General features: G+C 29.8%; 1 protein-coding gene and 1 pseudogene across 1 annotated transcript; both read right to left on the minus strand.

Annotated features, from left to right (window-relative positions):
• Positions 1–35: 35 nt before the first annotated feature.
• LOC130797365 (glycosyltransferase BC10-like) lies at positions 36–5,452 on the minus strand. Its single transcript, XM_057659968.1, has 2 exons — positions 4,735–5,452; positions 36–959 (listed from the first exon to the last, which is right to left on the minus strand). Exons 1-2 carry the CDS (start codon positions 5,353–5,355, stop codon positions 318–320), a joined length of 1,263 nt encoding a protein of 420 aa, XP_057515951.1. The 5' UTR covers positions 5,356–5,452; the 3' UTR covers positions 36–317.
• A 4,109-nt stretch (positions 5,453–9,561) lies between these two features.
• LOC130828506 (L-type lectin-domain containing receptor kinase IX.2-like) lies at positions 9,562–12,908 on the minus strand (annotated as a pseudogene).
• Between the last annotated feature and the right edge of the window lie 2,623 nt (positions 12,909–15,531).

A 15,531-nucleotide genomic window follows, 5' to 3' on the forward strand; every position in this document is an offset into this window, starting at 1 on the left:
CTCTTTCTCAAAGCGACCCCACTGGCTTATGCTAATTGACCCCCATGGGCCATGGTAGTGCCGTGCTGAAAACAGAAGAGTTGGGATAAAACAAATGAATCTATTTTCAAACTCAAGGGTTTTCTTTCCATTTAAACATTAACATAGTTCACAAACACAAAATCAAAACCAAATATAATTTATTGGGCAACAAATATTTAAAGAATAATGTTTAAGCATCATTAATCAATTTACATAAAATCCCAACTCACAAAAAACAACTCCCATCTCCCTCATTTGCAAATGAGTATTTTAACAATCTTAATTAACTTAACAACTTAACCATACATCAAATATCTATGAGACCATCTCATCAATCTATCCAAACTACTAGGCATAAACTTCCTTGCAAACAAATAACAAACATTAGTCTTCTCCCCATTATATTCACATGTAGCATTACTCCTCAAATTGATCAACAATTGTGGTGTTGTCCAATACCTTTCATATCTCCCTGGGTGGGGCCCTTCAACAGACCAATCAACCCATGTCACACTTCTTCCTGAATTTTTATTTGGAAACTTAATATTCACATATGTTTGTATGTAATGTTCATCTCCATAACAAGAGTTCTTACAATATTTTGCAAAAATAGGGAAGTATTTTCGATCCGAGATGACCTCGAGGGCTAACTCGCGATTCATCTCGAACCATTGAGACCCTTTTCGCCATTGAGAAAGTCGAACCTTAGGGTACATATGGTTGTTGTATCGGCCTCTTCCGGTCTTGCCTTTATTATCATATACTTCAATGTAGCTTTTTTTAGAGTTTATTAGGTAGGAATAAATTGTGCTGAAGTTGAATAGGGGGATGCATGATTCTGAGAGGAGTACGAAACGTTGGTTTGAGTGGTCTAGTAGGGCGTTGCCTAATAGACGTCGCTCCGCTTCTACCATGTTAAATTTGCCCCATTCTACCACCTACAATAATAATATTGATGCATTAGAAGTATTTATTAATACTATATTTACTCGATAATCAGATAAATTAGAGTAAAAGTCTTGTACAGACTAATTCCACACTATTTTAGAATGGACCAATCTAATAATAAGTATTTTCCAATAATTGTATTTGTCAAGTAAAAATACTTAATATTTTAATATACTGATTAAGACTAGTCCACACAAAAATAGTGTAGATGCTTTATTAAATATTGTTTAAATATATAATACTAATTAATGATAGTGTAATTTGTTAATTAGTTCCTAATAAATACTGATTTAAGTATATGATACTAATCAAAGTATTTATAATAAGCCCTTAATGTTGCATATAGGCTAGCAAATCCATTAGAATATTAGACATCGTCAAACAAGTGTACAAAAAAAAGTAAGGTTGTGTAGATTCGAATTTTCAAATTCTATTTTAGTAAGGTTGTGTACAACAAAAAGTATTTATAATAATAGTGGAATAATGAATTGTAGTAGTGATGTTAAACTGAGAAAGAAATGAACAAAAGGGAGTAGTCTAGCAACTGTTACACAGCCAAAATCCGAAAGACAAAGTATGAAATTATACCCAAAAGAGCTAAGAGTAGAATCTAAGCAAAGTACTTGAAAAAGGTTTCGTCTAGAGATGAAAAATAAAGCTTTACAAGCTAGAATATGCCAAAATTACGGTAATCAAAATTACTAATTCTTTAATCATTCTTTCCTACTGTTATTCATCCATTTATACTTTTCCTCCAATAACATATTGGATGGGTCATGGGTTCTAGCTTTTGACTTATAACACAAATTCTTCTATGCGACGATCTTATTGTGAGACATGCCTCATACTTAGAATATATAATTCAATAATAAAAACTTTTATCTTATAGGCTTTGTATTTTGAAGTCGTTTCATCACGAGACAGTCTTGTACAATATGGGCTAAATTTATAAATGACCAACCAAATTCGATTTAATAAGTCATGGGTTCAAGCCTTATCCAGGACAGCCTATAAACGAGGATGGTATTGTAATTTTGGTAACTAAAATTTAAATACATGTACCAAATTCTGTGATCATAACAAGTTAGACAATAGACATGGTGTAATATCATTTAGGATCTTGAAAGATTTTCATTAATTATCGTTAAAAAAGAACATAACTCCTAATGTGTGGCCCTAAAAGTTTAACTTCCCCAAATAGTCTCTAATGTCCACATAAGATCACAATCATATTTTTCGTATTTTGGTAATTATATATTACCGATTCTTTTTATTAAGCAACTAATCTTAACGTTTTTATATATTTTTGAACTTTGACGCAAAAATTATTTTATCTTATTTGCTTTTATTGAACATACAGATTGGTTGATCGGGTCAGTTGGATTTGACCTAACAACCTAAAGGGTCATATATCAATATAGAATAGCTAAAAATTTCATGTAGTTATTTTTGTTAAACTTTAAATAGTTATTATTATATTGAGCCAAAAAACAAATTTTCAATTGTAGTTAAAATAATAATATTTGACAAAATAATTATAGTTGGTTAAAACTAAAAATATAATTGTAAAACTAAAAAAATTCACCAAATTTGAGATAGATAATCAAATCAATCACCGAATTATTAATTACATATTAAAGCTAATATTGACGAAAATTGACTAAGGTCTTTTTGATGTTTAATATTTATTTTCATCATTATAATTTCATTATTTCCACTCTATAACATAGTTGATAGAATTAAATTTATATTTATTAAATTAGTGCTTATTAATTTTTTGTATTGGTTAAAAAATCTTTGGATTTCCAATATCAGCTAATCCAAACGTTCACATTTCAATTGGATTTAAGATACATGCATCTACATTAACTCATTGACAGTTCACATTTTTTATTTTACATTCACATCACAACTAAATATGAAGAGAATACATGATTTAATATCCAAATTAATATCCCTCCAAATCAATGCAATTACTCCTACTTGAATTCCCTTTCATAATCATAGGCGACACTTTCTTCGTCCCCTTTGTTTTTCCACTTTGTAATATTCTACTTCTTAATTTTGAGAGAACATTAATAATGTTGAATTTATATTAAATTTATCTTAATTAATATGTTTTAAATTATACTCCCTCCTATTCACCCGATGTATCTCATTTGACTTTTCACCATTTTTTAGGCGGTCAAATGGAACCACTTGTGAAAGAAAAAAGTATAGTGTTTTTTAAATCTTTATAGGGGTAAAGTGGGGTTAGTATGTATAAAGGTGTGAAAAAGCTAAGTTTAGTAGGGATAAATTAGTAAAGGTAACATACCCAAAATAGAAATGAGACATTTAGAGTGACTTGAGCAAATAAGGAAATGAGACACTTAGGATGAATAGGAGAAGTATATTTTTATATAATTCGGGGATAGACTAGAAATCTCTAGATCATTTTCATAATTGATACCATGGTAGTATAGAAAAAAGCATTTCCCTTCTCCTAAAACTTAGGTAATATTTAATTTTGGTGAAAAATTTAACTTTTATCAATATGTTTAGTAAAATATTAAGCTATATGTGTTTTTGAAGGTAAAAGTTATATTGCCTTAATATATATTATAATTTTTGTCATTATAAATAAATCGTAGTTGATGAAAGATAAATATGATTCATTAGTAGTATTAATTAGTTACACGAATTGGCTAAATTTGCTAAATTCCATTCACATGATATATAGTAAATTATGTAACACACTACTATTCAAAAATCTAAACTAAGTAGCCATCGAATATCTGTCTAAATACTTTTCGAGGGTTTACAATAATTTCAAATCCCTACAATATTCCTTTAAATAGGCGGTCTTGTGGATCTTAATTCAATTTTACATATATATTAAACCCATAAAATTTAAGAAATAAAATTTTTAAAATAATGTAGACACATAAATAAGATCGCTCCCCTAATTATAGTTACTCTTCTATAATTTTATAAACGGGAAAGATTTTTGGAAAAAGAGAGAATATTTAGTGGATTCGTTAACTCCTAATTTATCATTAATTAATTAATTAATGTATTTTAGAGAAATTAATATTTTTTTCTTGATAAATACTTGTAATAATAAGTATAATTATTTGAGCCTCTTCGAAAATGAAAACAGCTTTATACATGCTAATTGGTAACCAAACTTCGAATTTTTGAAAAATGCCTTAAAAATTGAACCTTTTACTGGAGTTAACTTATGTATATCTTTATGACAAATGAAATTTCTAAAATTTATCTTTAGAAAATAAAGATTTCGAGTACTACTATAAGTTCATATACTCCAAAAGATTTTCAACGTATATTCATTTAATTACACACTTAAATGGTAACACATGATTATATTCCTATTTCCTATTTTCTTTCGAAACTGAATATCTTAATAGTTCCTTACAACAAATAAAAAAAAATTACATATTATATCATATTCATGGTTCTTTAGTCAACAAAAAAATTATTCATATATTTTTTTAATGATTATCTTTTTAAATTCAGCTATTCAGTGCACTATTTTAACATTCAATACATAATTTGCATAAAAAATACAAAAAAGTTGATATATATATATATATATATATATATATATATATATATATATATATATATATATATATATATATTCAAATGTAATTGTTAAAAATAGAGAGAATAGTTAAACAATCCTAATCTAATTATAAAAACCAATAAAGCCAATTGATATATAATTCAAAAAAAAGGAGACGAAGGATGATATATTCATACCTTGCTTGGGATTGTTCGAGCAAAAAAGACAGAATATTTAGGGTATGTTCCATTAAAACAAGGGCCAGCATGCACGTAAATAGAGTATAATCCTTCATATCCACGAAAGAATTTATCCCAAAGTGGGGCCATTGGCAAATTCCCACGTACTAAAAACATAAACGCTATTTTAGGTTTTTGTTCTAATTTTTCCATTATTTTCTTGTCTTCTATTTTTGGAGCCATGGAAGCCATCCATAATAATTCTTCATCATCCATATCATGTTTTAATGGTAATGCCGACACGAACCCTAGTTTCCGATTTGCCGGGGCTGGTGACGGTAACATCTTCGGCGGCAGCGGCAGACGGTGTAATCGTTGTGGCCGCTTCCGCGGACTTGTAGATGATAGTCGTGGAAAGGATGTATGATTTGTGGTTATGTTTATGAGTTCTTTGGAAGTGATGAAATAATTATTTTTAATATCAAGAGGTGATGAATATTTAGGAGAAAAAGAAATTCCAATAATAATTCCACAAATTAAAATAAGGAAGTATGGAATTATGAATAGAAAATATTGTATGATTTTGTTTGATAATGGTAAAATAATAATATGGTTTTTAGGTTGTTGATGGGTTTTCATGATATAATAATAATAATAATAATTAAAATAATGATAGTAATTTTAGGGTGAGATTTGGGAGGGAGGAGATTAAAGGAGAAAATAAAAGGACTAGAAAGAGAAGAGTGAGATGGAGATGGGTTTGTACAAGGTGAGTATATATATATATATATATATATATATATATATATATATATATATATATATATACAAATATATAATAATAATAATAATAATAATAATAATAATAATAATAATAATCTAAGTATTCAAAATTTAAGAAGAGTCATCCTTATATATCTTTGTATACAAGTAAATGGAGTAATTCTAGTAGGAAACTTGAGTTGGAGAGATTCTTGGGAAGATTAAATATATGGAGTGATTTTTATTTATAATAAGATTAGATTAAATTTGAATTTGAATAGTCATGATATTTTATATTTTGTTTTTTCTGTTTTAGTATTTTATTTTTGACATTTTTCAAAATGTGTTCTGGTTTTTGAACATTTTATTTATTTGTGAAATGTAATTTTCCTCCTAAACTTTCGATTTGTTTCCTTTATATAAGATACAAGATATATTCTAAATTTCTAAAATACAACACTTTGAAAATAAATTCTCCATTATTCTGTCTACGAATCCCAAATCCAAGATTTTAAAGTTGGGTTTCCACAAATTGGGCTCTACCACATCAGCCGTTATTTTAAGGTTCTAAAAAAATTAGTATATCTAATTTTAGCAACATGTAAATATTCATATAATTTATGTTCACACTTCTAATAATTAATGACGATTTTTTAGCATAAAAATGACTATTTATTTTATAATTATTGATTTTAGGTTTCTGAATAAATTATATTATTTACTTTATTTTTTTCATTGACAGTTATTCATTCGGAGTAATAAAGTAGTGTTATTATTTCTATTAAAGAAGTAGTGCTTACTCCTATTATTTTGTTTCTTATTTTATTAAATTAACTGGACAAATCGATACAAAAAAAAAAGTTTATTATTATCACATAAAAAATTACATACACGTTTGTACTCAAAAACTCATATTTAACTTTTTGTGGGTACTCCATTAAGTGATTTATATTGGTAAACCTGTACTGGGCTTCTAAACTACAAGGCCTACATAAGAAAAAGAGTTGATTGTGCACATAAGCTCAGTGAAATTTCATCCTAAAACCAATTGATTATATGAGTAGCCCATCAATTAAGCTTACATGTTAGTAAAACTCTTTCTAAATTTTCGATGTGAAACACGTGGGCTATGTTTTCAACATCTAAATAGATTCCCATTCACACCTATGCGGGGTCTTGGTAGAGGTAGATTTAGGTTCTGGGAGAGTCAGAGTAAAGTACTTTTCGATTGATCTTTTTAGCAAACACCATATTCAATTTCGCATAAATAAGATACCTAGTGCCTACGCATTGATAAAGAAATTGCAACAGACAAACATCACATTAAACTTTAGGGGTCAAATGTATGAAGAGGTTATTTCCGATTACACTAGTGGAAAAAACCTCATATGCTGCGCAACATATACTGCGATTTTAAAAAAACGCACCATAAAAGTAGTAGAAAAATTAGGAAAAAAAAATACAATATACGCTGCGGTTCTTTGAGAACCGCAGCATATACCCTATTTTTTTTTTTATAAAATCTCACCTTCATTCATACAGTAGATTCAAAACCCACAAAAAATGTATTATTTGTTTTCAAAACCCGCCTTACTTTGACATAATTTGCTCATTTCTCTTCATCTTCTTCAACCCATGAAAAATTTGTTTTTCTTCCTCTTTTCTTCTTCAACCTTTAACTTCTTCAAAACCCACGACAATTGTTGTTGTTCTTCTTCTTCAAAACCCACGCAATTGTTTTAGGGCTTTATTTTTTTAAGGTATAATTTCTTCTTCAAAACCCACGAAAATTGTTGTTGTTCTTCTTCGTTTTTTTAGTTTTTCAAGCTTCATGGTGTTTTAGGGCTTAGTTTTTGTATGCTAGTTATGTGAATCTCACTTAGGTTTTTTGATGGTAATGGTATTTATTGTTGTCTTCGTTTTTCAAGGTACATATTGTTGTCTTCGTTTTTTGATGCAAGTTATGTGAATCTCCCTTAGGTTTTGACAAATTGGTGTTTGGAGATTGGTATGTGAAGCTATTCTTAGAAGCATACAATATATGAGGGAACAATCTAAGGTATAATTTCTTCAACCTTTTAGTTTTTCATACTTCATGGTATTTTAGAGTTTATTCAAGCTTCAACCTTTGAACATATGTTGTGTACGAGTTTGTTTTTGTGTATAAGTATGAATTTTAAAGTATAAGTTTAAACTAGAATGTTGGGTATTACATTAAATGTTGTGTAAAAGTTTACTTTTGTGTAATTTAAGTATGAATTTTAACGTATAAATTTATAATTTGGAATGTTGTGTTTAACTTGAAATGTTGTGTAAAATGTCATTGTGTATAAGTTATGCAAATATAAGTTTATAACTTGAAATGTTGTGTATATAGATTTGTTTGTGTATTGTAAGTATGAATTTCAAAGTAAAAGTTTATAACTTAAATGTTGTGTATAAGTACGATTGTAAGTATACGTTTATAACTTCTAATGTCATTGTGTATAAGTTATGTAAGTATAAGTTTATAATTTGGAATGTTATATAAGTTTTGTTTTTTTATATTAAAAGTATGAATTTCAAAGTATAAGTTTATAACTTGGAATGTTGTGTATATAAGTTATTTTTGTGTATATAAGTATGAAGAAGTAAAAGTATGAATTTTAGCGTTTAAGGCTTTGTATAATTTGGAATGTAGTTTATAACTTGAATTATTGTGTATAACTTGAATTGTTGTGTATAAATCATTTGGAATGTTGGTAATTTTACTAGTTGATGGATATGTGATATAAGTAAGAATTATATTATTGTGCATGTATAAGTATGAATTTTAAAGTTTAAGGCATATTGAAATTGTGTTGTATTTGATTGCAAATTGTATTAGGTTGTATAAGTATGAATTTTAAAGTTTGAGGCGGATTATTTTTGTTGTAATATTAAGTTGAGTATGTGTTTTGTGTAACTACAGTGTTGAATTGCGTTCCTTGACATGCATCAAGTTATCAATCGATGAAATAAAGGATAAGTTAGATCGTCGCGTTTCAACTGAATTTTTGCGTAAGGTATTATATATATATATATATATATATATATATATATATATATATATATATATATATATATATATATATATATATATATATATTCGCAATTGTACATGTAAATTACAATTATTGTGAAATATATATTATTATATGTTAATTTTGAGTTGTGTGTGTGTGTGTGTGTGTGTGTGTGTGTGTGTGTGTGTGTGTGTGTGTGTGTATATATATATATATATATATATATATATATATGATGTTTAATTTGGATGATGATTGGTGATGATTGGGGAAATATTGAATAATTATTAGTGTAATAATTATTATGTATATAGTTATTAATATTTAGTGGCGAATTAGTATAAAATGTAAAAAAAAAAAAATACATGGACTATATGCTACGGTTCTAGGAAAACCGCAGTGAGAACCGCAGCATATAGTCTCTTATATGCTGCGGTTTTGAACCGCAGCATATAATATTATGTCATATGCTGCTATCACAAGTGCTGCGGGTCAAAACCGCAGCATATAAAGGGGAGAAAACCGCAACAAATAAGTTTTTTTCCACTAGTGTTAGCTCTTATAGTAACATCATCTTTGTACAAAATAAGAAATGCATTTGACTTGATGAAAGGTCTTTTAAGGTACCTAGGCATTGATAAAGAAACCAACATCAGAAAAACATTTAACTTTAGCTCCGAAAGGTAACAAAGCTCGAAAATTATCACATTGCAAAAGCCATTTAAAAAAGTACCCACAAATAGCTTTTTCCAGAGAAACTTATTTTAGCAAATTTTTTTACGTTATACTCGTTCTACTAAATATTTTAAAAAATAAGCTTAAAAAAGTTCCTAAACAACAAATCTTATAGGATGGAGTAACCACAAATAGCAATCACATCACGGCATACATTTTTTAGAGTAGTTCAACTTAATTATTGGAACTTTGGAAGTAAATGTGTTATTACACCATATAAGTGACAACTAAACTTAGTTAGAAGAGCAATTACCAATTTTCAAAAAACATCATATGTTCGATTCTAACATGTAATCAGAAGAACTCAAGTTCGAGGCTCGAGTGTGGTAAAACTTTGATTGAAATTAGCCACACTTTGAGCACTTGAAAGTTCATTAAGTGACACATACAATCGTTGTTTAAGACAAGTACTTGGAACTTCTATGAGGGGCTCCTCAGGATTATTTAAAATTTGTATCACTTTTCTCATTCTTGGTCTTAGATTAGAATCCAAATGCAAGCACGCTAGTGCAAGATGTAAAATCCTAAAAACTTGATTAGTATCAAAATTCGGACCAAGTCTAGAATCCACACATTCTAACAATGAACCATTTGCATGCATATCCCATACGTAGTCCACCAAATTAAATAACTCTCCCCTATCATGTTATTGAACCTTTTTCCACACACGATCTCTAATGCCACAACTCCAAAGCTATAGACATCAGACTTAGTTGTCGCCTTGATAGTGTAGCTCACCTCAGGGGCTACTTATCCAACAGTTCCGGCCATTATTGTGGTTATTTTAGTCGCTTAAGTAATCTAGCGAGTCCAAAATCACTAAGACGAGGGTTGAAATCTTCATCTAACATGACGTTGCCAGGCTTGATGTCTTGATGCACCACAGGGTCACCACATTCTTCATGTAGGTATAATAGTGCTGATGCAAAGCCATTTAGTATTTTGCACCTTTTCTTCCAATTGAGAAAACATGGTCCGGAAAAGTACTGATTGAGGCTTTTATTGGGCATGTGTCATATACAAGAAGAAGATGCTTGTTCTCATGGCTCCAACCTTGAAGTTGCAATATATTCTTGTGCCTTAGGCGCCCAATTGTACATATTTCTGCCAAGTATTCCCTCTCGCCTGACAAGTATTCCAATTTGATCATCGTTGTTCCTTAAAGTTTCCATAAGTATGGTTCACGGAAATTAAGAAAAAAATAATCCCCTTTTATGAGACTGTCTCACGATGAGACGAGTTCATACAAAATGTCCATTATGCTAAAAGTATCTATTATTAGGCTATTTAATCCAAGTATAGGCCACACCCCATATAAGAATTTGTGAACAAATACAATCTTTTTAGATGATGGATATATTATTTTATTAACTAATAAATTTGATGGAGGAAAAGTGGAGAACATAAGCATTAAAAATATTTTTAAAAAATTAGTGAAAAAAAAAATATAAGGATCACAACTATTAAAAAAAATGTTTTATAAAGTTAGTGAATAACATGAATAAGCAATATAAAAATGCTAAAATGAATTTAGTGAAAAATATATGAGGATTATAAGCATAATTAAATATATTAAAATGAAGAAAGTTAAAGTTATTTTTCAAGGCCGTTCCCGAGAGTAGTTTTGAGGTGCAACTGCCTAGAGCCCAACTTATAAAGGGGCCTAAATTGAGTTAATCCATATTATTAAATTTTAGTTTATGCATAGGTACCTTATCATTATATGATCTTAAATTTTATACATTTATTTGACATTAATGTAATAGTTAATAAAGAAATTATATAATATATAGTTGGAGAAAAAAAAAATTTACTTATACAAGGATTCTTTATCTATGTTATTTTTATCTAAAAATTCAGATATAAGTCAAAAAGATTCTATACGGAATAACAATTAAAACACATTAAAATGTTAAATAGGAACAAGTAAGGGATATAGTACCTTGCATAGAGGTAGCTGAAATCTTCTTGACGGCAACAATTTGAGGAGGATCCACATACACAATTTCCCCTTTAAAAACAGAACCAAAACCCCCCACTTCCCAACAAATTATCCTTGCTGAAATTCTTAGTAGATTTAACAAGTTGCTTGTAACTAAACTTTCTAGGAGCAGTCACAACATACTGTCTCTCAATATCTTCCATACTTCTAATCCTCTCTCTTTTCTTATTCATTCGTCGTCGAATCATCGGATCTAAAACTATTGCCAACATAATCAAACCAATCAAAACTGGTACTAAACATGCCCAAATGATCTTATTTTCTTTCTTGTTCATGTCTAAGTAAGTAGTAAACATCCAATCAAGAACATAATGGGACTCAGTTAAAATCCCAGTTAAAGCAGTAAATCCTATGTAAACTGTAGTTGGGATTGTTTTTGAGATATCAATGGAGTAATTAAGGACACTAATTAGTTGTTTTGATCCTTCATAACCCATATAGATTTGTAGCTGTTTTTTCCATTTGTGATCATATTGGATTTTGACTCGTATTTGTTTACCGCTGGTTAGACTGATGTTGGATGGATTTAGAGTTTTTGTAAGTAGAGAATGCATTGCGCTTTGTGTGTCGATGGCGATGTGGTTATCGTCCGGATCCCAATCGTTTTTATATGTGTCAAACTCCACCGCAAGTTGCTGGTAGTTCGAGTTTCCTAAATCATTATAAAACAATTAATTGTATATTTATTTATTTACATGAATGCTAATACAATAACATTATTGTTTCATTGCCCTAACCTCATTTTTGCAATCATTTACAATGGTGTTTAGTTGTTTTCGATAATACTAACAAAATTATTGTTTTTGATTGACCATTAGTATTATGTGCAGCGTACTTTACAAAAATTAGATGATGATCATATGATGATTTAATATTATCATACATACTAATAAAAATATTGAAAAATGATAAATGTTATCTTTAAGGAGCCTTGACAAATAAAATTATTTTGGTGGATGTTAGTTAATTATATCACAATATTTACCAAATAGAATTTGATTATATTTAAAATTAGAGTTAAAATAGGTAAAGCACGTATATAATTTTATTAGGAAAAATTACAAAAGAACTACCTAATTTATAACACCTTTTGTAAAAAACAATACCTAATTTAATTATTTTTTTTTTTTGCAAAAAACTACCTTAAATGACATAAACGTTTGTAAAAAGATTATCACTTGACGAAATCAGTTAGTTGACTCTCAAGAGGGTTTTTAACTTTACACGTGACAGACACATGACTTCATTTATAACTCTGAAATATTATATTTGCTTTATTTTTTCTTTCCCTCCACTCTCATTTGATAATCCCTCTCTCACTGTTCATGGTAGACATCCATCAACATTCAATCAACACTTCAATGCAGCATTAATTCATCCAATCCAATCAATCAATAAGTTCTTTAACCATCATTTATTTCACTAATTTACTCCCCAATTTCAAATTTCACCCATATATGCTGTGAATTGTGATTTTTGCATGGTTTGTTCAATAAAAAACCTTGCTTTCCCCAATTTCCTTCAAAGCCATGAAAAAATAATGGTTGGTACTATCTTTATGTTGTTCATGGGGGTGATGAGAAAGGTGAAGAAATCTTTAAGAAAAACTCCAAAAAGAAATTGCCTAAAGATGATGTAGCAGATGACATGGATATTAATGATGATTATGTGTGCAGAGTGGGTGATGACATGGACATAGATAAGGGTAATGTAGGAGATAAGGTTGGTGGTGATATGGAAAGTGCAAGTGGTCATGTATAAAGGGACCACCTGTAACACCTCGACCCAACGGACCACTGGTGACTACTCATGGATTTTGTAGACTGGCCCCACAAATTAACACAAGTCTTTTCAGCGCACTTTGGCCTCACTCGTGCGCGTCTAGAAAAACATCCCAGGAGGTCACCCATTCTAAGATTGCTCCCCACCAAGCATGCTTAACTGTGGATTTCTTAGCAAATGGGCTCCCATGAAAAGAAGATGCACTTTATTTATATGAGTAGTCTATCAATCCTTCTAAAGTGAAATCTAGGGTATTACTAAAGGACAAGGGTGTAAATGTACCCTTATATTCAAACCCTAGATCTAAAAGGCACTTAAGGGTAGTACAACAACACAAACAGTTACCCAAATCCTACTTCAATGCTCTGAACAACCTCCACAAACAACAAGTACTCAAACATTCAGTCCACAACCTTCACAAAACATCAGGGCAAGTGAAACTGGTTCCGAAGGGGATGACAGTAGTGACAATGACTACAGGGCAAGATCAGGGGGTAAATCAAAGAATGATGCTGATGTTGATTTATTTGCAGAGAATGTAGAGTTTGGTTTGAATACCTAAACGCAATTCCCCCCCAATCATTGGTCTAGACATGCCTTTCCAAATAGGAGCAACTCTAGTATGCTATTGAATAACTGTTGTGAGTCATTCAATAATGGCTGAGTGAGGCAAGGAGAAAACCAATCATTTCATTGATGGAATGGATTAGGAGGTATGTAATGCAGAGGAGTGCAGCTAAGAGTGAGGGGAAAGCCAATCATTTCATTGATCAATCCTTTCATAACCTTTCAACTTCCATACACGCTTCCTCCTTACTCTCTTTCCTGACAAACTCACTCTTTCAATCTTCATCTCTCAAATTTCCATTTTGGATTTTCTAGGGTTCCATTGTGTTGTTTAAGATTCTAAACATTTGCTTTCCTTTCATTCTCTGGTTGTAGTCTTCAACATTAGCGTTTCAATCTAAGGTATGTGTCCATGCTTCTTTCAAAGGTTCACCATTTTTGTTAAAAATTGTTCGATTTTCACTTTTTCATGAACTGGATTTAAGTTTTTAGAAATGAAAAATATCAGTGATGATGTTGTGTTGGTTTTTGTATTTTCAAAAAAGGTTCCTTTCATGGATCAAAATGTCACCCTTCAAGAGACCGATGAAGGAATGTAAGTTCATCTTTTTGACCTAATTTGAGATTATTGCATGATTCATTTTGGATTATTGATGTACTCATTTGGCATTATGATCTTGTTGAGTTTATGCGAAATTATCGATTGTTGTGATGTATTCATATTTGGGAGTATGTTATATGATGACTGGTATTATAATAAGATGTATTTGGACTTATAATACTCTGTATTTGAGTTTAAAAATAGAATGTATTAGTCGTATTCATAGTTGGGATTGTGTTTCATAGTAATTGGAATTATATTATTGTGTATTTGGATTTATAATATTGAGTGTCGGGTCTATAATCATTTGTATTTATCTTTGTTATGTATGCATATATGGGATTATGTGCTATAGTAATTGAAATTATAATAATGTGTATCTGGATTTATAATATTGTTCTTTAGGTTCTGTATACGGAATAATAACATTATGTAGTTGGAATTATAGTGGTATTAGGTTGTGTGTATAATAGCATATAGCTGAGATTATAACATTCCTATAGTAGGATTGTATATGGAATTTTAATTTTTATCATTACAGCTTGTTTGTTTGGGACTATATTATAAAGTATTTAGTGTTACAATAATATGCAGTTGGAATTATAATAAGGTACAGTTGAGGTAATGTTCTGTTGATCTTATTATAGTTTCAACTGCATATTACAGTATTTTGTTGGTTTGAAGTTGATTATAATATTTTGCTGGCATTGCAAATAACGGGCCTGATGTTTTAGATGTATACTCATTGGCATTGCAAGAGAAAGAAACGGTGCATTCAAATAGTACTAGGCCTGCCAACCACCTATTTTAACAAATAATGGGCCTACAATTGCGTGCTCAGTAGGCCTGTTAAATACATTAAGTTGGTCGGGTCGGGTTTGAGTTCGGATCATATATAAACATGTCATAAGTTTGACACACTAAATTCGTTTAGAGTTTTTTGTTTTCATTTTAAGATTTTAACATTGATTACATCTAATTTTTAGGTCTTAATTTTAAAATTTTTGTTCATTTTGTATCTACTATGAAAAATAAGAAAATATAAAATGAATTAAATTTAGTTTATGCATGAACTCAGAATGAACCCTAATTAAGTTTAATTAAATGGGTTATAAAGTTTCATTCAGGTTTAAAATTTTAACCTAAAGATCAGCCAAATAATAAACAGATTAGATCGAGTCGAACCTTTTAATTAATTGGGTTAAAATTCCCAACCCAAATCCACTTATTTCGAGTATGGTTCAGATCGGGTTAGTAGGTTGGGTCACCTTTTGTCAGGCCTAGTATTGTGATTGGGATGTTCGGATAAGGGCCAGATTGGA

This window comes from Amaranthus tricolor, chromosome 12, assembly GCF_026212465.1.
Source record: "Amaranthus tricolor cultivar Red isolate AtriRed21 chromosome 12, ASM2621246v1, whole genome shotgun sequence".
Classification (NCBI taxonomy): domain Eukaryota; kingdom Viridiplantae; phylum Streptophyta; class Magnoliopsida; order Caryophyllales; family Amaranthaceae; genus Amaranthus; species Amaranthus tricolor.